Raw genomic sequence first — 26,803 nt, forward strand, 5'->3', positions numbered from 1 at the left:
ATATTTTTTCTGTGTCTGTTGATATAATTAAGAAATATAAAATTGTGAAGAATCGAGTTTACTATTATTACGGTAATGCCGATAACAGAAATAAAAAGTGTGTATAAAACAAACAGCGAAGACAAAAATATGTTGTTCCTATACAGTCCTAAAGGTGGCGACCATGCATCATAACGCCCTTTGCCACATGCAAGTAATGGAAAACAGCAGTGCGTTAGTCCCAATTTTGTCCTCTAGATGGCGATAATCGTATAACGTGACCTTTCTGCGTATAGTCGAAGAAGACGGCGAAGGGGGAGCGGAGGGATCTGTCTTCCAGCATCATCACCCTCCGCCACCATCACTCCACTGCGGACTTTAACACACCCTAAACTGGACCATTCTGCTTTCTGGCCCCGTAAACCTCATATCTGACAGCAGGTATGTGTTTATACACTCACAGCCGTGTGGCGTTTAAGCGTGTGTGTGAGCTGTGAAGCGGGAGAAGCCCATCTCTGTCCGGTTTGCGACGCTCCCGTTATCTTTGTGATGCTCGTCGGTAACATTAGTTAGGCCCGCCGGTGCCATGGAGATTAGCATGCTAACCCAGCGAAGAGTGTGTGTCCTCTAATTAGATTACTAAACCATGAACACTCTGCCAAAAAGCCTACATAAGACTAAAAAACACTTAATTGACCGAGTTATAACGTAGAACAAAGAAAACGCGCTTTCAAATCTTACATTTATTTTTAGTGTGGGTGGGGACTTTTAGTGTTATTGACAGCAGAAATCTGACAAGCTGTTCAATTATTAACACAAACCTGAGAGCGTTTAAATCACAAACATAATAAGCAAACGCGGCGTTCTACCATTTGAGACCAAGGCCCTGCATGTTCATGACATAAATAAATAAAAAGCTGCATTTTCTGCTTTGTCAGAGCAGCAACGAAAGACTGAATGGAGAAAATCTTTGTTTATCTGTGACATAATGTAGTAAACAGATAAAGAGAGCGTTGTTCTGAGCAGATTCACATGTTTGCAGTGTGACAAGGCCCAGAGCGGCTGAGTCTGACTGACCCAGAACCCACAACCTTAACACTGCGGGAACACTATTACTATTATTATATATGTAGTATTTCTATCCAGTAAACACCAAACCCAGAATTTTAAATTGTCTAATCTACATGTCTCACAATTGTAAACAAGTTAGCAGAGGATCACATGAGAATTGGGCTCATGACACAAATACAATACTAATAGTAATTATAATAGGAACAGTTTAAAGCTGGTGGACACAAAGGTAATAAGAACATTTTATTATTCAATATTAAGGAGGTTTTAATAAAATAAAAGGTGTAACTTCTCTTGGATTTGCCTCTTTCCTGTGTTTAGCTCATAAAACGTGTAGATTTAACCCCATCATTAACCAGTTTATGTACAATTTGTATTTTTGTAACACTTTTAACTTTGCTCTGATTTCAGCCAGTTCAGTCTCCAGCTTGAGTTCTTCTTTCTTGACCTTCATTCGTTCTCTTTCACGGTTCCGCTGCTCCCTCAGGGCGGCTTCCTGCCCCTTCAGGGCGGCTTCCTGTTGCCTCAGCGCCGCCTCCTGGAGCTTCAGCGCCGCCTCCTGCGTCTTGAGCTGTTGCCTTGAGGCGGCTTCCTCCTCATCAAGCCTCTTCCTGGCCTTCAGTGATACAGCCCGTTTCATCAGGGCTGCGCGTTCCGCCTCTAGTTTAGCACGTCTGAACAGAACTTGCGAGGCTTTGGAGGCCTGTTGGGTGTCTTTTGGGGCGACAGCATCCAGCGGCTCACTCAAGACAACACTCTCTTCCACCTTTGCAGATTCTTGCCTAGCTGGAATCCAAACTTTCCTTGGTTTTATTAAATCTTTGATGGGTGCAAACCAATTCTTTTGCTTAGGTAAATCACCTCTGCTCGCCATCTTGTTTTAGGGAATTCCTCGAAATGCTTCCTCCTGCTATCACCGGAAAAAAAGGTTCCGTAGGTTCTCGTTCCCGCTTCCCAGGAGCTGCACACTGGCTCAGTTCAGCTCAGCTCAGTCATCTTGCTTCCTCCTCAGCATAGATGTTTCTCTTCCTGGCAATTGGAAAACAACAAAAATTCCGTCAAACGTACTGTGTTGCTTACAAACAGTGTCAGACTGTCACTCTACTTAAATAAGCAGAAGTGTTGTCATCCAAACTAACCCAACATTACAACAGTGATGTCATCCAAACTAACAAAGCTATGAGGATGATGTCATATTAAATCTACTTCATCTTCGGCCCGTATCAATTCTCATGTCGTGCAAGAATCCCAGTTGTCTTGTTTTAGTTAATATGGCATTTAAAAGAAGAAATGTCTTGTGTGTTATTATTTCAAATAAATGAGCAAAGGCTGTGGGTGATGTTTCATAAATCTCGTAAATGGAATCCCCTCATTCCTTAGTATCAGTCTCTCTTCTCCTCTCTCCATCCTGCAGCATGTCTGACAAGAGTGAGCTGAAGGCCGAGCTGGAGAGGAAGAAGCAACGGATTGCTCAGATCCGAGAGGAGAAGAAGAGAAAAGAGGAGGAGAAGAAAAAGAAGGATGTGAGTAGGCGACAGAGACGGCCGCCTCAGCAGCCAGACTCAGCTCTCTCCCTCTCCCTCTCTCTCACTCACTCTCTTTCTCTCTCTCTCTCCCTCTCTCACACCCACCTGCGTTTGTCCTCCGCCCTTCCTGTGTAGGGAGAGTCAAAGCGCGCCATGGAGGCCCCTCACGACGACTCCGACCTGGAGAGGAAGAGGAGGGAGGCAGAGGCTCTGCTGCAAAGCGTCGGCATCACCCCCGACATAGGCCACGGTACACACATGTGGTACCGGCATGCTATTCCCCACCTCACCCTCCCCTCCCTCCCCCCTCCCATTCGTCACTCATGGGTTTGCTTGACTGATTTGCACTGTTGACAAAAAATCTCCTGTAACCTTGCAGCCTTATTTGGTTTCAGCCCCTCCCCCTCCCCTCCCTGCCCCGCCCCCCTGCACAGCACCTGAACATGTGACAGCTTTATGAGCATGACACCTAAACCTGCCTGCCATTTATTTTCATTCTCTCTTCTCTCCTCCTCCTTTGTTTTTGTCTTTTGTGTCCTCCGCCCCCCTTTATTGTGTTTTAACCTCCTCGCCTCACCGCATGCAAACTCATACTCGCTCGCTCACTCACTCTCTCACTCACTCACTCACTCACTCGCTCACTCACTCACTCGCTCGCTCGCCCGCTTGCTCTTACACAACCTCCCCCCCATACATGCGCACGCAAACATGCTCCTGCTTAACGCCAAAACACACACACACACACACACACACATACACACATACACACATACACACATACACACATACACACATATACACACACATATACACATATACCCACATACACACATACACACACACAGTGACTGATCATCCCCTGAGAGTAGTAACGGAGGATACATGTCTGTTTCACTACCTAGTCCCCGCCCCCATGTCTCCTTCCAACAAATCAGTGGGCAGCGATGCAGGAAGCCAAGATTCTGGGGACGGAAACGCAGGACCCAGGTCTGTGTGTGTGTGTGTGTGTGTGTGTGTGTGTGTGTGTGTGTGTGTGTGTGTGCGTGCGTGCGTGCGTGCGTGCGTGCGTGCGTGCGTGCGTGCGTGCGTGCGTGCGTGCGTGCGTGCGTGCGTGCGTGCGTGCGTGCGTGCGTGCGTGCGTGCGTGCGTGCGTGCGTGCGTGCGTGCGTGTGTGTGTTTTGGACAGGTTGAGTTTGTATCTTATGGCTGTATCTGCATGCTGAGTGTGTGTGTCTTAACAGTGCAATTACACATGAAGAACTTTGACCTGTGTCCTCTTTTCGCCGGCACGCTGCTGTTTCTCAAGTAACTCTCCCTCCGCTCTTCTTCTCTCCCTGTCTCTCTCCTCCTCTCTCTGCTCCGTCCTTCATCGTGTACCTCTCTCGTACACCTCACCTTTTTGTTTTGTTTTGTCCTTTGCTTCCGTCTCTGCACCGTTTGGTTTCCTCCCCTCTCTCTCTCTCTCTCTCTCGCTCTCTCTCTCTCTCCTCCACATTCTGCTTCTCCGTCTGTCTGTCTCTCTTGTCTGTCCTGTCCTCTCTCTCTCCGTCTCTCTCTTACTAACACATCTGGTGGTTTGGCTGTATAAGGACTTTGCATTGGGACCCCGACCCCTCCACTCTGCAACTCCACTCCGACTCTGAGCTCATGGGGTACTGCTCCTCCTCTCTCCTTTTGCTTGTCTTCTGACTTTTATCACTAGAAATTTGCTGTGTTTTTTGTTTTTGTGGCAATTGGCATGAATTCATCTTAAATGTGTCCGAATGTGTAAATGTTAATAATATCTCTGTACATCGTTATTTATGTCTCTCGGCTGTACAACAACAGTTTGCAATCGGGTGCTGCTTCACACTGTAGAACCTGTATGTGTGTGAGTGTGTGTGTGACACTGTTTCCACAATGTCCTGTCCAGACGTGGAGCGGTGAGACTGGCTATGTCCAAAGTGACCCAGGTGGACTTTGCCCCGAAGGAAATGGTGTCGTACTGCAAGGAAACACAGACGCCCACCGAGGCGCTGGCACACACCGACCACAAAGGTAAAGAACGCAAACACACACTCTGCCTCCTGCCTTTCACTTTGTCTGGATTATATCTGAAATCTGAGCGTGTGTGTGTTACAGAAGACGAAGAGGATGAGGAGATAAGTGCTCCTCCAACATCTGAGGACACCCAGGAGGAGAAAGATGAGCAGAGTGATCAGCAGCAGGAGGGTAAAGATACAAGTGTGGAACAACTCAGAACCTTTTTAAAATAGTGAACTAACTGTTATTTTGTTAACTGTTTGTTGCCAGAGGCGCCCAAGGAGCTGACAGAAGAGGAGAAACTGCAGCTCCTGCACTCTGAGGAGTTCCTCTCCTTTTTCGAGCGAGGGAGCCGGATTGTGGAGAGAGCTCTGGCAGAGCAGGTGGACGTTTGTTTCGACTACAGCGGGAGAGATCTAGAGGATAAGGAAGGGTGAGACGCTTTAAGAACTTAGTGTGCAGTTAAACCTCTCTTGATGGACAGAAGGACGAGGCCGAGTCGATTCTGATTCCTCTCTCTGTCTCCCTGCTCAGTGACTTGCAGGCTGGCGCCAAGCTGGTTCTCAACAGACAGTTTGCAGATGAGCGCTGGACCAAAAACCGGGTGGTCACCTGTCTGGACTGGTCCCCTCAGGTAGGAGGTTTGTTTGTGGTTCTGAACAGTTCTTCCTCGCTCCACAGCTCCTCCTCAGCTTCTCTAATCATTTACCTCCCCCTCAGTATCCAGAGCTGCTGGTGGCCTCCTACAACAACAATGAGGACACTCCACACGAGCCGGACGGCGTGGCGCTGGTCTGGAACATGAAGTACAAGAAAGGCACACCAGAGTACATCTTCCACTGCCAGGTAGAGACTTAAGAACAGATCCAGGGTTTAATGGACCAGACTTCTCTTGTTGTCTTGTGTATGAATCGTATTCTCTCATCCCTTCCAGTCCGAGGTGATGTCGGCCGGGTTTGCCAAGTTTCACCCCAACCTGGTGGTGGGCGGGACTTACTCTGGTCAGATCGTCCTGTGGGACAACAGGAGCAACAAGCGCACACCCGTCCAGAGAACGCCCCTGTCTGCCTCTGCACACACGGTAACGCACTGGAACACACACACACACACACACACACACACACACACACATTATGAACAGCTCGTTCAGTGTGATCTATTTGTTTCTGCCTCATGCTGGTAACTGAATGTGTTGTAAGTGATCTCTGTGTTCTCTGTGACGTGCAGCACCCGGTCTACTGTGTGAATGTGGTCGGAACCCAGAATGCAAACAACCTGATCAGCATCTCTACTGACGGCAAGATGTGCTCCTGGAGCCTAGACATGCTCTCTCAGCCACAGGTACACGCAGCTCACATGGACCATTTACCACAAGAATTTCATGTAATGTGTAGTGTAATTAATACCGCGGCCACAAGGGGGCGCTAGCACAGCCTGTATGACTGAATCTATTGCCGGTGTGACCTGCAGGATAGCCTGGAGTTGGTGTTCAAACAAAGCAAGGCGGTGGCCGTCACCTCCATGGCTTTCCCCCTGGGAGACGTCAACAACTTTGTGGTGGGAAGCGAGGACGGTTCTGTCTACAGCGCCTGTCGTCACGGGAGGTGAGTGTGTTCTTGCGTGCTTACAGCCAAGATGATAACGCAGTGTTGCTACTATACAGGAGAGTTCATTCAGAATCATGGTTGTTATAAGTCAAATCCAGGCATTTGGTCATATTAACTCTATATTGAGGACAAGTGTGTTTATCTGTGTGTGTGTTACAGTAAAGCAGGAATCACTGAGGTGTTTGAAGGCCATCATGGACCTGTGACTGGGCTGAGCTGCCACAGCGCTGGAGGACCTGTAGACTTCTCTCATCTCTTCATCTCCTCCTCTTTTGACTGGACTGTCAAACTCTGGAGCACCAAGGTGACACACACACACACACACACACACACACACACAGTCAGTAATCTGTCTAACCATATTTGTGTCCCTCCTTACAGAGCACCCGTCCATTGTACTCGTTTGAGGACAGTTGTGACTACGTCTATGATGCCATGTGGTCTCCAACACACCCTGCTCTGTTTGCGTGCGTGGACCTCGCTGGACGCCTGGACCTGTGGAACCTCAACAATGATACCGAAGTACACATACACGACACACAAATCTGAATGTTTTTATTGGGGAATAACTTGTATGACTCAGGTTGTTTCTAAGCCAATGTGTGATGTGTCAGGTGCCCACTGCCAGTGTGTGTGTGGAGGGGTCACCAGCTCTGAATCGCGTGAGGTGGGCCCACACCGGCAGAGAGATCGCTACGGGCGACTCCGATGGACAAGTGCGGGTCTATGATGTAGGGGAGGTGAGAGGTCGTCCCTTCTGTGTTCCTTTCATTCTTTTCTGTATCTGATTTATCGCTGTCGTCCATCAACTCGTTTGACATCCTGTTTGTCTCGCCGCAGCAAATCTGCGTGCCCAAGGCCGACGAATGGACGCGCTTCGTCAGGACGCTGGCCGAGATCAACGAGAACCGAGACGAAGCCGAGGAGCTGGCCAATGTGTGAGGTCGTAAGAGCGACGCCACACTTTGACGACAAGCTCCTTTATCTTTCCAGTTCCATCACACAACCGCAGCACACAACACAACACTGCCGACGGAGCCGAGCTCTCTTTCTGGCGACCCAGTTTCTTCTTTCCACCGCAATGGAACACAAACTGGCCTGAGGAGGTGCGCAGAGGTAGAATGAGTAGAATGGACAGGTTTAGAGATGTGTGTTTAGAGTTTACTGTGTGTTTATCTGAACAATGGGTGCTGTTTGTAGCAATGTGACTACAAAAAACACAATTTAGCACAAGAGAGGAAAAGTGAGACGACATCCAGCGTGGATGAGGCTGTCTGTCCATTCTATAATTCTAGCTTTGATGATGTCATCCTCAGGGCTCTAGAAGTTTCTCTTCTCCGAAGGCTTCAACCAACTCGGACCTTTTTTTGTTGTTTTGTTTTTAAATATGCAAAGGATCTTTATACTTGCACCTTTTTAATTACCATTCGAGTGTTCCTACATATTTTTATTTTTTCCTGACGCACTCGTGCACACGGCCCGGTAAAGTCTGAGTAGCGTGAACGACGCAAAGCTCCTCAGATCCTCGGCCGCATTCGGATTCTTTTAGCAAGCACAGCTAAGCTAATCCGCTCACACACACACGCACGCACGCGCCGGCCTGTGCAGAGCTGAGTCACCCCGTATGTTTTAACCCCTACAATATTTAATATTTATTCTTACGGTTGCACTTATTTGAATATTTTCTGTATTGAAAAAAAATGCTGCTTTATACCGACAGATTTAGTCGAACATTCCTGACATTAGCATAACAAACAAGCTTTTTACTGAACAAAACCTGACATGTCTTTACTTTAACACTAGTTTTGAAGTGTTGTTTATTTTCTGTACCAAAGGTTTGTTTTGTCTGAGTAGTGGAAAACTGTTTCCTGACTGATTCTCTTTAAGGGAATGTTAATGAAGTTCAAACGAAGGCATAAACTTAAAGGTTGGAAACCAGTTTTTGTAGTTTTTTCCCCCGTCAAAGTTTAATTCCAGTGTAGGACGCGTCACTCCAGGCTGATGAAGAATTCAGACTCGTGACTCTTAATGTTAAAAGTCTCAAAATGCACTGTAGCAACCACTATAATGAACAGGGTGAGATCAGTATTCTGCATATTCCTTTCCTACTGTATTCCTCTCTGTTTCTGTCCCTGGCTGCACTTTCTCATTGAAATAAAAACCCAAGTCATATTGGTAAAATTAAAATTATATGGATGATTTATTTCAATAAAATACAATACAATGACTGAAAAGAAACACATTTAATTTATTAATACCTAATTCTCATCTCATGATTATATATCAAGGAAACACTGTACATCAGTAAGAGTGATTCTCAGAAACAAAGGCCAGGCGTCCCACATTGGTGTAACATCTGATAATTGTATCAAGACGCTGCTTAAATTTTTTGCTATAGCACCATCTTTCAACGTTTGTGCAGAACAGGGCAGCGTCTCAGTAAAGTTCTATCAATCGAGTGGCGCAGAACGTCCTGTGAGTGGACCAAGCAAGAGGGAAGCCTCACAAACCATGCTGCTAACTTTGACTAATCTCACTGTCCAATCAGAGAAGACCTACGCAGGCCGAGTATCATAATAATAAAAAATTAATCAGATCAGCTACTCGTGTGGAAGAGGAGCACTGAAGATTCAATTTTAGACAAATGGCGAGAAGAGAAATGCAAAGAATGAAGTGGCCAGGAGCACGCAGTCACCGAAGACGTAGCACAGTCTGCTCCTTCACGTCCACAGCTGGAGCCGGCTCCCTCTCCGCCGCTGGACCTGCACCCACGGACCACTGGAGCAACACTTTCACCCTGCAGAGAGAAGGGGGCTACGGTGTGTTTGTTTGTTCCTACTGAAGAGTGGAGTGTGTGAAGTATTAACTGGGGTTTGTATGTGCGTCTAAGTGTCTGGCTCCTGGTGAAGGAGGACGAGGATGGCAGAATGATTCAGGAGATTCAGATCTCTATGGGGCCTGAGCAGGCGTTGCCGGGGCAGCGGGTGGCTCGGGGTGATGTATGGACACCACGCCAGATGATTTGAATTTGGGAAGGTGGAGGCCAAACTTGTTCTCCACTCCAGCAAAGGTAGCTGCAGCCAAGCGGTAGCCGCCCACGTGGTCGGAGTTGATGGGTGGAAGCTCTGAGATGCGAGACTTTGGTGTGGGATCAGACCCTGCAGGACGACTGGAAAGAGAACAGGGAAGAAGAGGGACAGGAGTCTGATGTCAAAGCATTCCATTCCATAACAATTTCACATGTTTTAAGAGCAAAGGAGGAATTATCTGGGATATCAGTCCAGTAGGAGCTGAAGTGTTATTTTGTTTGCATACAAGCTAAAAATCCCACTAGACTTTTCTCTTCTGAAAGTCTGTACTGCTCACATTTCCTTTGATTAAAAGAAAGAAGTACTTACTGTCCTCCAAAGTCAACGTAGAACCACCTCTGTAAGAGCTCATAAGTCACCAGAGTCACACCAAACTGAGGGGAGGACCGACACATACGAGCTGTGGAGAGATGTGAAACAACAGTTCAGATACAAAGAATGATCACACAGTGTCACTGTGTACATGTGAGAGACACAAACACACACCTCCAGCTCCCTTCCACAGAGCTCTGAAGCCCTCCTCTTTCATAATCTTCCTGAAGCAATCAATGACGCCAGTGTAGGTGGTTTGTCCTGCCCTGGCTGCGACTTGCAGACGTGTCTTGATGACATCAGCAGGCGTCACGAGGGAGGCAGCAGGGATACCTGGGAAATAAAGAGTTGGAAAATGGAGTGAAACAGTTTCTGTACTGAACTCTTCACAGGTGTTAAGCTCCTCAGAAAAGTGTGGGGGGGGGGCAAAACGATCTGTACATGTTGCTGTGAAGCTGGGACTCAGATTATCCTCTCTAATCATCTTATCAGTGATCTTACCTGCGATAGCTCCAGCAGTGAGGAGCTGCAGAGGTCCCACCCTGCCTTGCTCGTCGGCAAATTGCGACTTGATGTGGGCGTACGCTGGGAAATATATAGCGGAGAAGGGGATGTCCCTCAGGAAACAGGCTTTAGCACCCTAGACGGAGACACAAAGAGGACGCAGATGTAAGAGTCACTGTGGACGTAAGAGAAAGAGCGCCAGCCGAGGTGAGCATCTGAATACGTAGTCCTTCCAAATACACGATACCTTGTAGAGACCGAAGAAGCCCAAGTCACGGACCACATTGACCGCACTGACTCGAGGCCCGGTGGTGATCTCTCCTGCCACCTGCAGGCGAATCTTCACTATCTCCAGAGGGTTGGTAAATATGACCTGAGAGCCTCCGGCCTGGAGAGACGGTGGACCGAGGGTGAGACACACAAAGCAACGCAGGAGCACTTTTAGTTTACCGGTGTTTGTATTTGTGGTCAGTGTGTCTTGGATGCGATGTTGTACTTACACAGGCGCCGGACATTATCTCAGCAAATAAAGGGATGTTGTTGTCTTTGTCCGTGAACTTGTCTCTTACAAAGTCATTCACCTATGGGAGACAGAGACGAGATAGTTTGTGGACTCATCCTAAGTCTTACAGTGGATCGACCCCCTGTGTTGACTTAAATTGGACTGGAGGACTCACCGTGAGTTTGATAGCCTTCTCTGGTGCCACGCCTATAAGCTGAGGAACCAGACCTGTGGGTGTCAAAAGGCAATCACCAATCAATTCATTAGTAGTACAAATTAAAAATAAAAACATTCAGGAAGGGGAGCATTAGATCAGACTCTCCCTGTTGATGTTGTTGTTTAGATATTTGTGTTTTGAGAGCAGAGAGGTGACACGTGTGAGGACAAACCTCTGTAGAAACCGAAGAAGCCCTCGTAGCGCAGCACCTTCTTGGCACAGTCAAAACTGTTCTTGTACATCAGCTCGCCCACAAACGATCCAGTGGACCTCTGGTTCTGCATACGAGTCTTCACCAGATCTATGGGGTACACCGCTGTCGCTCCCGTGGCTATTCAAACACATACACACACACACACACATATGTTACAGCCTGCTTTGTATCCAGTATACTTAGATGTGTTTGACCGAAGAGGAAGACGGTCCCTTACCTCCAGCGATGGCGCCCAAAGTGAACCTGTAGGCGGACTCGGCAGCTTGGAGCCATATAGGCCTAGAGCCGTCCCCATGGGCCTGTGGGAGAGACACAAATGGGGCCGTGAACATTTAGATTACACACAAGTAGCATTATGTGATGATAATTTCTAATACACACCGACTTTAAGACAACCGTTACACACTGCCTACCTGTTTCTGGGTTTCTGCGAGGTGGTGGGGCAAACTTCCTTCTTCTAATGGAGCTATCCTCTCAATGTCAGCAAGGTTGAGGCGCCTAAACACAACACATTATCAACATTAGATTCCTTAAACTTATTTATTTATCTATGACATGTTAGCAGTTTAAAATAAATATAAGGGTTTTATATGCGGTGCCAAACTGAAATTTACCCAGAAGGGGAGTGCAGGCCTGATAACTGGTACAGGATGTCGATTTCCATTGGAGTGATCTGACCAAACTTGTTGGCAGCGTGAACAAACTCCTCTGCAGGGAGACGAACAGGAAGAGAGGCAACGTGAAGGAAAACACAACATGCAGCTGAACTTTGAATAACATGAGCACACTTGAACCCTTCATGTAAATGTCTCAACTGAAGGCAAAGCAATGACGTCACATACACCGGTCTGAGAGAGAGAGAGTGTGTGTGTGTGTGTGTGTGTGTGTGTGTGTGTGTGTGTGTGTGTGTGTGTGTGTGTGTGTGTGTGTGTGTGTGTGTGTGTGTGTGTGTGTGTGTGTGTGTGTGTGTGTGTGTACCTTTGGTCACGAGTGTGTCCTTCCGTGAGCCGGCCAGTGTGCTATAGATCTTGCGGATCAGCTCCATGTTGTTGAGCAGGGAGTTAAAGGCGTTGAAGTAAGAGAAGCTGACCAGGTGAGAGGTGCTGCCACCTGCAGCCTGGTGGGAGAAAGGCGTAAAGTGTGTGTGTGTCAGACATGAGTTTCTTTGGACACTGTATCTGTTGACCAAGGAGCATCGGTGATACATGTTGCTGCAGCTTATTTAGAATGCTGATTCTCCGTGGGTGTAAAATAAAATGATGCACGGTGATCAGTATCCAAACACTCACTGAGACCAGGTTCTCCTCCACAAAGGGCGTGAGCATGTGGTGTCTGATGGTGGCCATGATGTCGCTGAAGTCCATAGCCGAGATGACGCCATTCTTCCCTTTGTCCTTTTGGGCAAACGCCTGGCGGGCGTGCTCCAACTGCAGCTCCTGGACAAACACAAGGAGAAGGACAGGCTGAGTGTAAATATGAAGACAACATTGTCTGTATTCAGGAGAGGAGGAATAAGATAGTGTGTGAGTGTGTGAGTGTGTGTGTGTGTGTGTGTGTTTGTGTGTGTGCTCAGCCCACTGTACCTGCAGGAACTGGGTGAACTCGAGGTAGCTGAGTTGTTTCTTGCGGTCGTGCCCGAAATGCAGACGGATGAATTCACAGTCCCAGTTGAAGGGGATGTGGTGGTGCACAGTGGTTTGACTAAAGATGTCCTGCACATTTTCTGAAAGACACACACACACACACACACACACACACACACACACACACACAGATCTAAACAAATGACAAGTCGAAGTAGGCAGAACTGTTTTCAGATAAGGAGAGGAGCGCAAAACTGCAGAGGATCGTGGTTTAAAGGTTCAGTGATCAGATCTCGGACACCTTCTGGTTGAATGAGGCAAAAGGAGCTCCAGCTATCACACACCAGGCTGAGAAAACACTGCTCCTTTCTTCCACTACAGACCTGAGTGAGTGATTGTATTTGTTTTATGCAAGTTGTATCATGTTTTAGGCGGGATTGGAAAAGAGGTGTGTCATTGTATAGATTAGAAACAAGCCTCGGGCAGAAAAAGGGTTCCACCAGTTACTAGGTCCACAACAATCACACTGATCTCTTACATGTCATCAAACACTGCCAACAACAACGTAATCATCTTCACAAGGGTGGTACATTGGTGGCTATTAAAATGGCCTAAAAGAGTGCAAAGGCAACGGGCCGTACCAAATGAAATGACTCCGGTTCCGGTCTTGTCAAACAGCTGGAACGCTACGATGAAGAGAGTGTCTGGCGCACAAAGTACAGACTCAAATGCGAGGAACTCCTGGAATGAGATCAGCCTGTGTGCAGAGGAGAAACATGAAGAAATGAAGAAACGCTGCTCTTCCTCCTAATCCCACTGTGAGGAGATCAGATTATATATTATCTATTCCAAACATTAGAAACAGAGACTTCATGAGGAAACCAATATATAAATTCATTCTGCACCTCCTTATAAATCGCCACGCTTTGATTACGTTCCTTCCTTGCGCTCCCTGTTACATCAATAGTATCAATGTATTAGCAGACATGTGACGTTCTCCCTCATGACCTGAACGGCTGCCGAGCCAGTCACTAAATGAGATTACGTATACTTGTTTGGTTTGGCCCCCGAGTTTTTCTGCACACATGTAAACATTGACACACAGCACATGATCAGCGAGGTGCATGTGTGGGCGCATTAGGTCATGTGTGGACAAATGCAAGCGTGGAACCGTGCAGCAGCTGAGTGACATTTTCTGGCGGTTATCTTATCTGTAAAGGGGGTTATAAATGCTCCAACTGATCAGAACGGCTCAATAAACCGTTAATTAATGATGATAAGACAACGTGCGAGCGTGTGTGTGTGTGTGTATACGGTCTCCGTGTTGGAACGTACCCGTCCTTTGTGGTGTCGGCGACGGCGGCGATGAGCTGCACAGTTTTGGGGTTGTGGTGGATCTGAGCCTGGAGTCCTAGATACTTCTGGACAAAGTCTCCTGGGGTCATGAAACTTTCTCCATCCTTGTCCACTACACTGGAATACTGAGGGGGAGGGATAGAATTGTTCATTTATGATCCATTAATTCCTCCTCCAACTGAACACTTGTGTACTTCTGTTCACCCCAGAGAGTAATGGGAACATTTACATAATCAGGTTAAGCCAGCTTCATAATAACAGCTTTGTTAACCCTCAAACTGACTTGTATTACTGATGTCCAGACCTTATATACTCTTTGTATTGTGTCCCAAAAGGTCCAACTTGTAATATTGTAAGGTTATGAATGCACTGTCTTGAAATCAGAGTCTTCATTCTTGCAGTTGTGTCACGACCGGACAGAATCACAGCAGCCAACAAATGTGCAAACATGTGCAGGCACATAAAAGCCTTTGGTATGAGCGAAATTTGACCTTTGTGTATCTGCATACTGACAGCAGCAGCAGGAGCAGCAGCAGATCACACAGTCACAAGATGGACGTCAACATACACGCAACCGACATGCAACAGGGCTCAATCACATCTGTGTGGTGTATAAATATATGTGTGTGTCCTGGTAACATGGTGCAGCATTACAAGGTGACTCAGGACTCAGTGGTATACTCAGTATTCACATAGAAAGGTTGGCAGGTCAAGGAAAAGCTACCGGACCAGATTTAAAACCAACTAAGGATGAAGTGTGTCCTCTGTAATCCCACACATTGTCTTCACACATCAATCAATGCAGAGACAAACTAGGGAGGGCAACAACTGAGGGACATTTCCCAATCTAATACTACAACAACAATCTGTATCTCATCCACTTCAGCTTCTGGTGAATCCATACGCTTTAACAGTATGATAGTTTGACTTTCATCCTCTAGAGGAATAAAAAGATGAAGCAAAGGCAGCTTCTTGTGACAGTGTGTCAGTCAGAGTTTGACCGAGTGTGTAATTAAAACCCCATGACTGAGTCTTAAAAGCTCACTTACCAAGTGCGCGCATAGACCAGCCTGACTGTAGTAAGAGCTATTTCAGAAAATGTGTCAAGATTGATACACTGGTGTTTAATATCGATATTAATATAAATTATAAACCAGGATTTTGATTAAATCTGAGCCAGTCTTACCTTCTGGAAGATTGATTTGAGCTCAGTTGGGTCCCCACGTTTGGTTGATTGCACCTGCAGTAATAAAGCATAGGATTAGTTAGGGAATCATGTAAGTCTGCGTTTCTGCAGAGGCAAAGAAGGAAGCAGGCTGAAGCAAAACAAACGATCAGCTGTGCGTTGACGTCTCCTTGAAACGTCCACTGTTTTGAAGGAGAAACACAACCCACTGCAGCAGCCGCTTCAAATCACAATCGAGCGACTGGAGTTACATACTGGCACACAAACGAGACGAGTCACATTACCAAACTAGTTCAAATTCAAACTAGCAGCCGACTAGCCAGGAGACTAGTTCATCTGAAACGACAGTCGGCTAGTTCGCTAGTCAACGCAAACTAGTCAATTGGAGAGGACACAAACCGCTGTAATGACGCGTAAAGATGTAAAGCCGCCAACAGACAATAGGAGATAACACGAACAAAGCTTTTACTATAGAGATAGTTCGAGAGAGTCGTTTTTGTGTGGCCGACGTTCGCGTTTTGACAGCTGTTAGCATTATCTCGCTAACTTCCAGGTTGTGGGTGTCTCATCCAGGCCAGCTACGGTCGGGCGGCAGCTAGCCCGGTGATGCTACAAAATCGGGAGATAACCGCATCCGCCGGGGATCCGACAGGCACACGATAACAAGCGTTGGTTTGTACATCTCCTACCGGCAAAACCGAAACGAAACGCATCGAAACAAGCTAAAGCAGAGGTTTGAAAGCGTAGAGAGAGCGATGCCGAAGTCACCTTGACCGCCATGCTGGTTTTGACGTCACGTACAGTGCGCGAGGAAAGCCGTCTGACGTGCGGCGAGTGATGGTGCGCGGTTCACCGGTTAGAAAGGTCACCGATTCGTGCGATACACCGTCCCCCGAAACAGGTGCGGGCTTCACTGCAGACCAGGCCAACTGATTCGCCCCGCCGATAACAAACACGGTGCCTGTAACATTGTTAGGAATGTGGGGCCATACCATTTCGTTTCTCATATGCATTTATGACTATACCACTGTACCGTTTATAGATATATATTTAGTAAATATATGGGTGAGACAATATGTATTAATATCATATTATAATAATTAACATATACATAATAAGAAATAAATAATCTCGACTGAATAATCTTGCACATTTGGCACTAGGTGTGCAGTAATTCTATCTAGATACATATAGTTATATTGTACACACTCCACTCTTCAGTTGATAAGCTCATTATTTTCATTCTATATAGAACTGTAAAATTAATAAACTTAATAAACTTTATTTTTCTCTTAATATGTTTATTGCACCAATTACCAAAGCAAATTCCTTGTAAGTGATATTCAGTATTTATATTTACTTTACACAAGAGAAAAATGGAGTTGTAAGTAGTGAGAAAGGCAGCCCTGGGGGGAAATGGTTCCAGGCGTGTTTACGTGTCCTGAACTAAATTTCCCCATTCCTCTCACACACACACCCCCTGTAAAAATGTCCAACTCAGCAGGCATAACTGGTGCAACGTGTGTAAAAGTTTACTGGCTCGTGCCCGCTGGGGGGAGTTCCAGCAGTGTCCTTCCTTGACTCCTCTGTTTCGCTCTTGAAGGACGGGCTGCGTCCCAACATGCAGTGGAAGTGGAGAATGTGCTCATGACAGGTTTCACTCTTTATTTGTTTAGCCCAGGCGGATGAGAGGCTATCTAAGCGTCCTTGTCGAGGTGTCGGTAACACAGCGAAAATGTTTGCTGTCACTGATAAACCGGTGACCTCTGACACAATCTGCACCACGTGACTCAAAGCCATAACAACATGGCGGCCCCCGGTGTCACAGGATTTGCTACAAGAGCAGGTACGAAGCTAGGACCATTTCTTCTTCAAGTAGACATTTAATGGACATTAGCAACTGTTTGAGACCACACAAGCTTACGACAAACATACTAACACATTAACCTATCTGCTAAACATCACCGTGACAGTTTCTGGTGCTTATTGTTGGTTTTGCTCGTGGCTCGGCTAATCCACGCTTTTGTTTCATTCATTACCTTCGATAGTGAACAGACAGCTCGAGTGGGGGAGGTCCAGACAGTAAAAACAGAAGTATCGCCGCCATGTTGTCTTTTAAAAGCGTCCTCTCTTGTTGTGTGTGCAGGTTTGGGGGCGTTTCTGCGGCGGGGCTGCTGCTTTGGGGGCTGCGGCTCTTCGCCCTCAGGCCCGCTGGCTCAGCAGTACAGACGCTTCTTTTGGAGGAAGTGGAAGAGTTCTCACAGTCACAGTGTAGTGCGACCAGCTAATGTTAGACCTGCTTACCCAGTGCCCACGGTACTGAATATCTATAGCCATATTTTAATAACAATCAGCATAAATCCTAATCATCTCTATGTGTCAGTGAACTATCCAGATATCTCTTCAGCTTAGCCTTGCAAAGGTTATGAAGATGTGTGTTCTTGGTTGATTTGTATTCTTCTGTCTCTTCTGATCACCATTTGCCCATCCTTCACACCCTTTCCTTTTTCGCGGCTGTAGCACATTGTGCAGCCGGACTATGTTTGCAGTGGCTTGGTCCCAGAATGGCCGGACTACATAGAGATCAAAGACCAAGAGCAGATCTACGGCCTTGCAAGAGCGTGTCGCCTCGCCAGACAAGTCCTGCTTCTGGCCGGTTGCAATCTGAAGGTGGGCAGTCAGGGATGTTCTGACTTGTGTGTGTGTGTGCCAGGTGGAAAAACAAGGTGCCAATTCCGATTGTGTCTTCCAGGTTGGTATGACGACTGATGAAATCGATTACATCGTGCACCAAGAGACAATCAAGAACAACGCCTACCCCTCCCCCCTCAGATACGGAGGGTTCCCCAAATCAGTCTGTACGTCTGTGAACAATGTGGTCTGTCACGGCATACCTGACAGGTAACAGGACAACAGATCCATATCATAGAGTAAATATGTGTTGCTGTATTTAATATCTAGTTGTACATTGTTGAACATGTTGGAGATTTGATAGCTTTCATCTTTTCACGTTTGTGTGTCACAGTCGACAGCTTGTAGATGGAGATATCATCAACATTGATGTGACTGTGAGTTAATTTTCTCTGACGGACACTTGTACTTGTATACCGTGCATTGTTCATCTGTAGCTCAATCACCAACTTCTGCCAATTCTTTGTAGGTGTATTTGGATGGTTACCATGGCGACACTTCAGAAACCTTCTTGATTGGCGAGGTGGACGAGGCTGGGCGGAAATTGGTAGAAACAGCCAGGCTTTGCCGAGATGAGGCCATCGCTGCCTGCAAACCGGGTTTACCCCTCTGTGTTATAGGAAACACCATAAGGTACACACATGGGACATACTTACTAATATACTAGAGCTAATATACCAGAGCAAACTTTAAATAGAGTAGTCGTAGTTTCCTTTTTTGACTTGCCATTAATATTATCTGTGTGTTGCTTCCAGTGAGATCGCCAATGCCAGTGGCTTCCGAGTTTGCCCCTATTTCATCGGCCATGGAATAGGATCCGCCTTTCATTGTCATCCTGAGATCTGGCACCATGGTGAGTGTGTCTGTGTGGGTCAAGATGGCAGCATTAACAGGAACACACCACTACTGTGTGTGGTGAATGCTCAAATGTATTAACAATCATCCTTCTCTCACTCCAGCCTTGTTTAGTTTGCTGTTCATGAGATGAGGATCTACAGAATCCTTCGTAGTTTTCACCTCCTTTTTGTTGCCTTTAATTTCAGCTAATGACAATGACATGGTCATGGATGAAGGGATGGCTTTCACAATAGGTGAGGTATATTTTGTAATGTTTGTATGTGTGTTTGTGTGTGTTGATGTATGTAATTGGAAATGTGTTTGTGTTTATTTGGTCCTAACATTATCTATTGATCTGTAGAACCCATACTGATGGAGGGATCTTCAGAGTTTAAAATCCTCAAGGATAAATGGACAGCAGTGTCTGCAGGTGATAAGAGGTATGTAGTAGACGACCAGATGGCATCTTTACTGTCTGCAGCTGTCGGGATTTCTCCTGACCAGCTGCCACAGAAAACACTGCACCATCAAAATGGTCAAAATGTGCAGCCAGCTCTGTTTTGTGCTCCTGTTCATGCAGGTCAGCTCAGTTTGAACACACGGTTGTCATCACTTCTGATGGAGTGGAGATCCTCACCAGACTACCAGAAGAGGATGATCTATGATTCAGAGGAATCTAACCACAGACCCCAGATTGACCTCTTAAGCTACATTATTGTATCACAATAAACAACATTTCTACCTGACCACTGTAAAAGCTTACTAAATTAAAATGTTACATAACATTGTTTGACGTGAACTATTCATCCTTGTTTCATGTTTTAGAGGTTAATTGTAGGAAATGTACTAAACAATCTTAAAAAGCTGGTATTAGTTGTTATAAAGCGTCGTAGTTTAACACCCCTGCTCTCAGAGACCAGAAGGTTTCAGTGTTCATTAGTTAGTTAACCATCTGTGCAGTCCTTTATATTTGAATACTGCAGTAGTAGTAGTAGTAGTAGTAGTAGTAGTAGTAGTAGTAGTAAGTATTGGCACAGTTTTAAGCACCCTACAGTTTAGTTTGCTGCCATCTACTGGCTAAAAGTTGTACGATGTTGTAACTATAATGCTCCTCTACTGCAGCTTCTGATGTGCCGCCATACATCACATTCTTTCATATCTGAACCATTTTTGGTTGTGACGTGTGACATCATTCTACATTTCACCATGGTAAGAACCTTAATCCTAAAAGGGACAATCATTAGATGCTTAATCCATTATTATTGAAGTACTCAACAAATTCACTAATCTCTGATATCTTGCTAACTTAAGTATTTAAGCACTTGTTTCCAGTTCAAGCAGTGAGAACAAAGTATGCAGCTTGAGGGCAAAAACATGTAGGGGTTGGTAATTCCAGGCATAGCTACAAGGCAACATCCCTCTGTTCTCTGTTCTCAATTCTTTTGATTCTCCTTTCTTCACCTGTTAACTTCTATCCTCGGGCCTGCAGTGCACGTAAACAGGTATTCATATATTTTCATTCTCAGACATAATTTCCACAAATAAAACACAATGTATGAATTGTGGAACATTGTATTTGTACAGGCTGCACAGATAGATGGTGGGTACAGAATTGGGAGGTATCTGGGAGTTATGGACACACAAGGACTATATGCGACTCGCTCCTTGATGGTTGACCTGTCAGTTACAGCTGCATCTACTGTATATGTCTGTCTGTGATCAGAAGCACTTGCTGATCAGGACTGTCGTAGAGCAGAGCAGATTCAGCCGGAGGGTCTGAGCTACAATGTGGCCCACGTCTGGCTCTCTTTAATGGCAACTCATGGAGACAGCAGTAACCAATACAGCAAGATGTATTTCATTCAACTGTATTTTCTATCAGTTTTTTTTGTATGGCCTGTTTTTCAGTAAGCTGAATAAAGGGAAACAAAATGTAAGGTAGAGTTTGATAGAATGTACAATCTAAATTGGATATTTGGATGTGTATTTTCGAGGTGGAAGGCGCGTTTAAATGGGAAATTCAAAGAGTTTAGCTAATGAATTTTCTTTTTCTCTTTTTTTATCACGCACAAATGTGTAAACACGTTGCAACACCTTTCATTTTAGATTTAACATGGTGCCTCAATTTCCCACAATACAGAGCTTCGCCTGTGGCCGCCATATTGCCTTCTCTCGAACGGACAGACTGAAACCGCTCATATATCCACAAATTGAGAATGTAAGTATTTAAACACTCATATTTACTCTCAGTTATAAATCATTTGGTTTAGTTGCTGTATTTATATAGCGGGGACTCAATGCGGCGTTGCGAAGCTTGAACGTCCGTTGTCTTCACGCTAATGCTGGACATTTGTGCGTTCGGCTCTTTCTCTGTTGTTTTCCCTTCTGTCACAGCCACAAAATGCATTCACAAACCCCCCATGCAACGTTTCAGCTTTTAGCCTGTTTATCTTTTTGTCGGCCTCGGGTAAACGGAGTCACATCCCCTTGTATATGTCCTGCGTTCAATGAAATATTTGATATATTTGCCCCGTTGTTAACGTTTGAAATACTGGCTAGCATCGGATGCGGCTAGTTAGCATTAGCCCAGACACCAATATTTTACATGTTAATCTACGGGGGTTGATCTAATCTACGATGTCCAATTGATTAGGTCACACAAGTATGCCGAAATAATATATCAGTAATCAACCAAGTCTTTGTTTATAACGCAAAGATTTATAAGCGTCTACAGTCTGGATGAGGTCAATCCGATTGAACCAACGGAACATGTGTTTAGTTGTTGTTGACATGAATTGATGGTTGCATTGCAGACAGTGAATACGTTGGGGGTAAAATTCTCCTCCTGCTTTTGCTTTTCTTACATTTAGAGCGAATTGTGGCCACTCGGCATCTGTGCTTCATAGTATGGATAATTAAATGTCCTGTTCTGCCTCTTGTTTGTTGCAAATCTGGCAACGGCGCCACATGAACAGTGATATTAGGTGTATAATAACCTTGATATTTGGAACGATTGCAACATTTACAAACATCTATTTTTTGCCAATTTTGTTCGGGGAACCAGAAGATTTACGACTATTTCTGCTAGCTTGGTTGAGATTTGAACAGGCCCTTATTTAGAGAGCACTCACAGCAATGAGGCACTGAAGGCCACACATCTCAGAACAGAACACAAAAAGCCTTAACCACATCTTCATTAATATTCTATCGCCATAATTAGTAATCATACTCCAATAACACACCTACATAAGGTTATAATTGGCTACCTCAGCAGGTTAGAAACGGTGAATATTGTTGTGTAAGTTATAATCACTCAATTAAAAGTAACAATTTTATCAGATTTTTTTCATGTTGATTATAAAGTCACACAATGTCTGGTACCTGTAGTGAACTTAGTACTCATAATTTAGTTTCTTTACATTCTCATCAGTATCATAACATCTTGTATATTCTCGTAACAGTTGTGTTATTTTTGTGTACTTCAGTGTTGCCAATATGACCCAGACCGTTCAGACCAATGGTGTCCAACCCCTCAGTAAGACGTGGGAGCTGAGCCTGTATGAGCTACAGAGAACTCCACAGGTAACGCCCATTTATCTTTAACCATTGACATCCAAGTTACACGAGATCACATAAGTCTGAGGCGTTGAGGTATGATGCCATTTGTACGACCCTACATTGCTGTTTGACATCATCCTGTAAACACTGTGTCCTATGAGATCATTACAATTTCAATCTACTTGTATTCTACCTCAGGGTCTACGTGTAAAGTTTAACAACAACAATAGTATTAATATTACAACCTTCCCTCTTTCTCTCTATCTCTCTTTCCTCTTCACCCTCTTTCTGTTTAAAAAATGATCTCCAAAATATCCAAGCAAAAAATAAGACGGGCATTGATATTTGTTTTTATAGGTCAGGTTGAGAAACTGTGGTGTGCTTGTGACACCAGTCAGACTGGACGCTGTGTCTGTAGCACTTGTTTACCATCCCACAGGTTTATCTATGTATCTCTGTGCATATGCAAACATACCACTGTCCTCTCTTCTGTGTGGATGCAGGAGGCAATAACAGATGGGCTGGAGATTGCAGTGTCACCCAGATCCCTGCACAGTGAACTCATGTGTCCTATCTGTCTGGACATGCTGAAGAACACAATGACAACCAAAGAATGTTTACACCGCTTCTGTGCTGATTGCATCATCACAGCATTGAGATCAGGGTGAGTTTGACCATGAAGTAGAAACCAGACAATGTTAGTATTTACACCTTGAGACACACCAGAGAGAGAGGAAGATGAAGGGTCATTATGGCCGCTGCAGAAAGCTACAGTATTTCTCCTTGTATTTGTAATGTTCTGTCGGTCGTGTCGGTCACCATTTCTCTGCAGAAATAAAGAGTGTCCTACCTGTCGCAAGAAGCTGGTGTCCAAGAGGTCACTACGCCCAGACCCAAACTTTGATGCTCTGATTAGTAAGTTTGCCTCCAACCACATTTTGAAGAATTGTCAGCCAAAATCAGAAATCATCTCAGCATAATTCCATGATTTGGTTTTAATTTGATTTTAAAACATTTCAGGCAAGATCTACCCCAGCCGTGATGAGTATGAAGCCCACCAGGAGAGAGTGTTGGCTCGCATCAGCAAACACAACAACCAGCAAGCTTTGTCTCACAGCATAGAAGAGGGCCTTAAGATACAAGCCATGACCAGGTAGACAGACACACACACACACACACACACACACACACACACACACACACACACACACACACACACACACACACACACACACACACACACACACACACACACACACACACACAAAAATTGTGAATGAATGAATAAAACGATGCATGTTGGATGTGTTTCTGTTAGATTGCAGCGTGGTAAGAGGCACGCTGTGGAAAACGGTAGCGGAGCTGAGGACAACGGAGACTCTTCCCACTGTAGCAACGCGTCTGTTCACAGTAATCAGGTCATTTATGAATTCTTTTGAAATGGTTCAATGTTGCATTTCTATGTTTGTTACATTGGAGAAATTCGTGCTGACGTGTTTGCTTAGAATGCATGGTATTACTGTTTGTATCCAGAAATGGGTTTTTCATAAATCTCTTTCCATCTGACTGTCAGGTAAGCTATTGTTTAGTTTCTTGTAGATTATATTCATGCACTGTCTGACTGTATTTTCTGCTCGTTTGCTCAGGAGGCCGGTCCGAGCATCAAGCGCACCAAGACAAGTGACGACAGCGGCCTGGATATGGATAATGCTGCCGAGAACGGGGGCGGCGACTCTGTGATTGATGGCGGCGCCAGTGAAATAGAGCTGGTGTTCAGGCCACACCCCACTCTAATGGAGAAGGATGACGGTCACAACAGGTAGTCGCACATAAACCCTCAATTCAACTCCAAATTACTTAACAGTAGAACAAACTGGTGGGGAATAAATGAAGAAACTACTGTCTGTCAAGCTGCACACTAACATGCTGTTGTGTTTGACTGTACGACCTTAGCGTGGAGTTTGTCCCTCGTTACATAAAGACGTCCGGTAACGCTACAGTGGATCACCTGTCCAAATACCTCGCCGTCCGCCTCGCTCTGGAGGAGCTGAGGAGAAATGCTGAGGCCAGTCCTGTTAATGTTGAAGCAGCCTCAGAGAAACAGTATACCATCTACATACCTACTGCTGGCAACCAGTTCACTGTGAGTACACACACACACGCACACACACACACACACACACACACACACACACACACACACACACACACACACACACACACACACACACACACACACACACACACACACACACACACACACACACACACACTAAATGTTAAATAGGTATATAACATTCTCTTTGTAATAAAATTCAGCATATCAGAAAGAAATGCATTGTATACCAACAGGGTTCCCTATACATTTTAAAATACAATTTAAACGTTGTCGCTGTTAATTATGGGATGTTATGGAATTCTACTTGATGCTTGAACTGTTTTGTTGCCAGGTTCTGAATGGTTCCTTCTCCTTGGAGCTGGTCAGTGAGAAGTACTGGAAGGTGAACAAACCCATGGAGCTCTACTTTGCCCCAACAAAAGAGCACAAGTAGACACAAACCAAAACACACACATATACACACACACACACACACACACACACACTAAACCAGTACGGCAGAAGAGGTGGGACTGTTGGTGGCTTGACACGAGAGCACGCACGGCAACAGAGGAGGGGCGCGGGCATATGTGTGTCCAAAAGAGATGTTGGGGGTTGGTGAAAATCCTCCAAAGGACTCTTGTAAAAAGGAAAAAAAAAGTTTTATATTCTCTGTATCCTTCTCAGTGTCTCTTTCTATCTTTTTCTCTGTAGAAAGTAGCAGATCAGTACAGCAGAAACTGAGTACAACTGGTTTTGTAGTATTTGTAGATTTCCTCTGACAATTGGGTTCAATCCTCATCACATGTCGCTGACGTAACTGCAGCTTAAAAAGATTCAGTAGCATTTTAATCTGGCTTCAGTCAGAGAAAATCAAATATGTGTTCATACTGGGAAAAAAAGAATTGATGGTCACTCTCAAATTAATTCTATGTACATATGTTTTGTTTCATTGATGGTTTAACAAAACAAATCTCTCTAAGCTACCAGATACCCCATTCAAGTGTTCTATGGTTTTTATTAGATGTTTTTTTTACTGTTGTCTTTCAAATAAAAACTGTAGAGAAATGTGAGGGTTTCAATGGCTGGAATCTATTTCATCACTTTGCCAGGGGGAAGCAATGGAGCCCCGCAGCAGTCAGTAGTTTTTAAGGCCTTTTTCAAAACATAGTTGCAGGTTTACAGTTAGTGATTTTCAGTATTCGTACATGCAGTGACATTCAAGATCGTTGCTGTCTTGCGTGTGTGTGTGCGTGCGAGTGAGAGAGCGGATTTTGTTTTGGGCCCAGAACCACAGCTGGTCAGACAGGTACAGTATTCAGTTCATCTATGTTTCCTTAATGTGATCATTGACTCTCCTTTTTAGATGTTAAGTGTTGAGTCACACACTGTTAATGTTCAGCAGAACCCGGCTTAACTGTCTTCATGTATGGATGGAGCAGAGAAGACCCTGTTTACACTTGGTCATTTCATGTTTGTCCAGTATCCAGAGAAGGGAAAGACAAAGATGCAGGTGAAAATGCACCCAAGACTTGGGCGTCCCCAAGGCGTCCATTTTGAAGGTTAGCCAGATTTAATACATCTGTCTCCCAATTCAAATCCCTTCCATTTCACAATGTTACACATTTAGTATCCACCCAAAGCAGAAGCACATGTTATTACTTCACCCTCACATCAAATCCAGGAAAAGGGGAGAAATACATGCGTGGACAGCCAGGGAACTACAAATGACTCAGGAGAATGACTGTCCAGAGAAAAGTCCAAACAAAGTGGGCTTTAGTATGTAAATATTACACTGCTTGATGAGCTTCAGAAGCCCACAGGCCCTGCTTACTCTTCTTTGCTGAGTACTTTAGCCGCTCGATTACTTTATCACCGACCACTTTATACAAGAAGCATGAAATGACAAAGCTCAAATTGCCTCATAGTTTATATTGTGTGTTTTTGTTTTCCAGTACTTCACACTGGAACTATCTCGTTTTGGTCACTTGTGATAATTTGTAAGTGTGTTCAAACCAAACATGTACGTCCGGTTTGTTTCGCCACCCTATTTCATTGAACATCTGGACTGCGTCATTGCAAAACACACAAGCAATCAGATTGGATTCACCTTTTCAGTCTTTACAGAAAATGTACTTTACTGCTGTTTTTACTTTGATGGTGATATCATTGATTTGTGTGGTTGAAAGAACTTCAGTTTAGAAATGTAAACATAGCAAGGTACCATGGGTTGCACCAGGGAGACGACATAAATGGTCAGTGATAGAATTCATCAATCAAAACACTTCTCAGTGGTCAGGTGCACGGTCGACTGAGACGTCAACAATGTGGCTTTTTTTTTTACTGCTGTTGCAAAACTGGATTAGGAGGATTTGTTTGACTTGGGTCTGCATTTACACCTTGAATTAAAAGATGGTTTCTGTGTCCAGATGTGTTATCTGCATGTTGATG

The 26,803-nt window shown here is 45.0% G+C and overlaps 4 protein-coding genes across 6 annotated transcripts; 3 read left to right on the forward strand and 1 right to left on the reverse strand.

Moving 5' to 3' along the window:
* Positions 1–289: 289 nt before the first annotated feature.
* On the forward strand, positions 290–8,287 carry LOC143010071 (dynein, cytoplasmic 1, intermediate chain 2a-like). 2 transcript variants are annotated; one of them, XM_076162232.1, is made up of 16 exons: positions 290–420; positions 2,465–2,573; positions 2,712–2,826; positions 3,479–3,563; positions 4,489–4,613; positions 4,698–4,787; positions 4,869–5,031; positions 5,133–5,232; positions 5,319–5,444; positions 5,533–5,679; positions 5,826–5,939; positions 6,069–6,202; positions 6,365–6,509; positions 6,587–6,727; positions 6,820–6,945; positions 7,046–8,287. In XM_076162232.1, the coding sequence occupies exons 2-16, from the start codon at positions 2,466–2,468 to the stop codon at positions 7,145–7,147; spliced, it is 1,821 nt and encodes a 606-aa protein (XP_076018347.1). In that variant the 5' UTR covers positions 290–420; position 2,465; the 3' UTR covers positions 7,148–8,287. The 2 variants fall into 2 exon arrangements, with proteins under 2 accessions (XP_076018347.1, XP_076018348.1); XM_076162233.1 differs by lacking the exons at positions 290–420; positions 2,465–2,573; positions 3,479–3,563 and having other exon boundaries at positions 2,756–2,826.
* Positions 8,288–9,094: 807 nt separating this feature from the next.
* On the reverse strand, positions 9,095–16,079 carry LOC143010070 (electrogenic aspartate/glutamate antiporter SLC25A12, mitochondrial-like). The gene is made up of 18 exons (XM_076162231.1): positions 15,937–16,079; positions 15,169–15,222; positions 13,962–14,107; positions 13,268–13,383; positions 12,627–12,766; positions 12,333–12,479; positions 12,022–12,160; positions 11,658–11,751; positions 11,457–11,541; positions 11,261–11,342; positions 11,002–11,160; positions 10,788–10,840; positions 10,611–10,691; positions 10,358–10,498; positions 10,108–10,246; positions 9,781–9,939; positions 9,604–9,694; positions 9,095–9,374 (listed from the first exon to the last, which is right to left on the reverse strand). Exons 1-18 carry the CDS (start codon positions 15,946–15,948, stop codon positions 9,155–9,157), a joined length of 2,058 nt encoding a protein of 685 aa, XP_076018346.1. The 5' UTR covers positions 15,949–16,079; the 3' UTR covers positions 9,095–9,154.
* A 618-nt stretch (positions 16,080–16,697) lies between these two features.
* Positions 16,698–19,481, forward strand: metap1d (methionyl aminopeptidase type 1D (mitochondrial)). Its single transcript, XM_076162308.1, is given in 11 exon segments — positions 16,698–17,014; positions 17,315–17,484; positions 17,689–17,838; positions 17,921–18,069; positions 18,194–18,236; positions 18,329–18,492; positions 18,615–18,712; positions 18,903–18,950; positions 19,058–19,136; positions 19,277–19,356; positions 19,359–19,481. Coding segments are annotated over 11 exon segments (1,065 nt in total). The 5' UTR covers positions 16,698–16,974; the 3' UTR covers positions 19,403–19,481.
* A 1,336-nt stretch (positions 19,482–20,817) lies between these two features.
* On the forward strand, positions 20,818–25,423 carry rnf2 (ring finger protein 2). 2 transcript variants are annotated; one of them, XM_076162366.1, is made up of 9 exons: positions 20,818–20,914; positions 22,182–22,278; positions 22,758–22,918; positions 23,087–23,169; positions 23,275–23,407; positions 23,573–23,672; positions 23,901–24,076; positions 24,208–24,397; positions 24,705–25,423. In XM_076162366.1, exons 2-9 carry the CDS (start codon positions 22,192–22,194, stop codon positions 24,804–24,806), a joined length of 1,032 nt encoding a protein of 343 aa, XP_076018481.1. In that variant the 5' UTR covers positions 20,818–20,914; positions 22,182–22,191; the 3' UTR covers positions 24,807–25,423. The 2 variants fall into 2 exon arrangements, with proteins under 2 accessions (XP_076018481.1, XP_076018483.1); XM_076162368.1 differs by having other exon boundaries at positions 23,901–24,073.
* Positions 25,424–26,803: the final 1,380 nt, after the last annotated feature.

The sequence above is a fragment of the Genypterus blacodes genome, unplaced genomic scaffold (genome assembly GCF_046128005.1).
Source record: "Genypterus blacodes isolate CSIRO-AG114 ecotype Tasmania unplaced genomic scaffold, CSIRO-AGI_Gbla_v1 ptg000120l_1, whole genome shotgun sequence".
Taxonomy (NCBI): domain Eukaryota; kingdom Metazoa; phylum Chordata; class Actinopteri; order Ophidiiformes; family Ophidiidae; genus Genypterus; species Genypterus blacodes.

Coding starts and splice junctions, on each gene's coding strand:
- LOC143010071 (XM_076162232.1), top strand. CDS start 2,466: ATGTCTGACAAGAGTGAGCTGAAGGCCGAGCTGGAGAGGAAGAAGCAA. Junction 2,574..2,711: donor AGGAGAAGAAAAAGAAGGAT/GTGAGTAGGCGA, acceptor CTTCCTGTGTAG/GGAGAGTCAAAGCGCGCCAT. Junction 6,946..7,045: donor GGGTCTATGATGTAGGGGAG/GTGAGAGGTCGT, acceptor GTCTCGCCGCAG/CAAATCTGCGTGCCCAAGGC.
- LOC143010070 (XM_076162231.1), bottom strand. Junction 12,480..12,626: donor AGTTCACCCAGTTCCTGCAG/GTACAGTGGGCT, acceptor GTGTTTGTCCAG/GAGCTGCAGTTGGAGCACGC. Junction 12,161..12,332: donor TGGAGGAGAACCTGGTCTCA/GTGAGTGTTTGG, acceptor TTCTCCCACCAG/GCTGCAGGTGGCAGCACCTC.
- rnf2 (XM_076162366.1), top strand. CDS start 22,192: ATGACCCAGACCGTTCAGACCAATGGTGTCCAACCCCTCAGTAAGACG. Junction 22,919..23,086: donor ATCACAGCATTGAGATCAGG/GTGAGTTTGACC, acceptor ATTTCTCTGCAG/AAATAAAGAGTGTCCTACCT. Junction 23,408..23,572: donor AAGATACAAGCCATGACCAG/GTAGACAGACAC, acceptor TGTTTCTGTTAG/ATTGCAGCGTGGTAAGAGGC.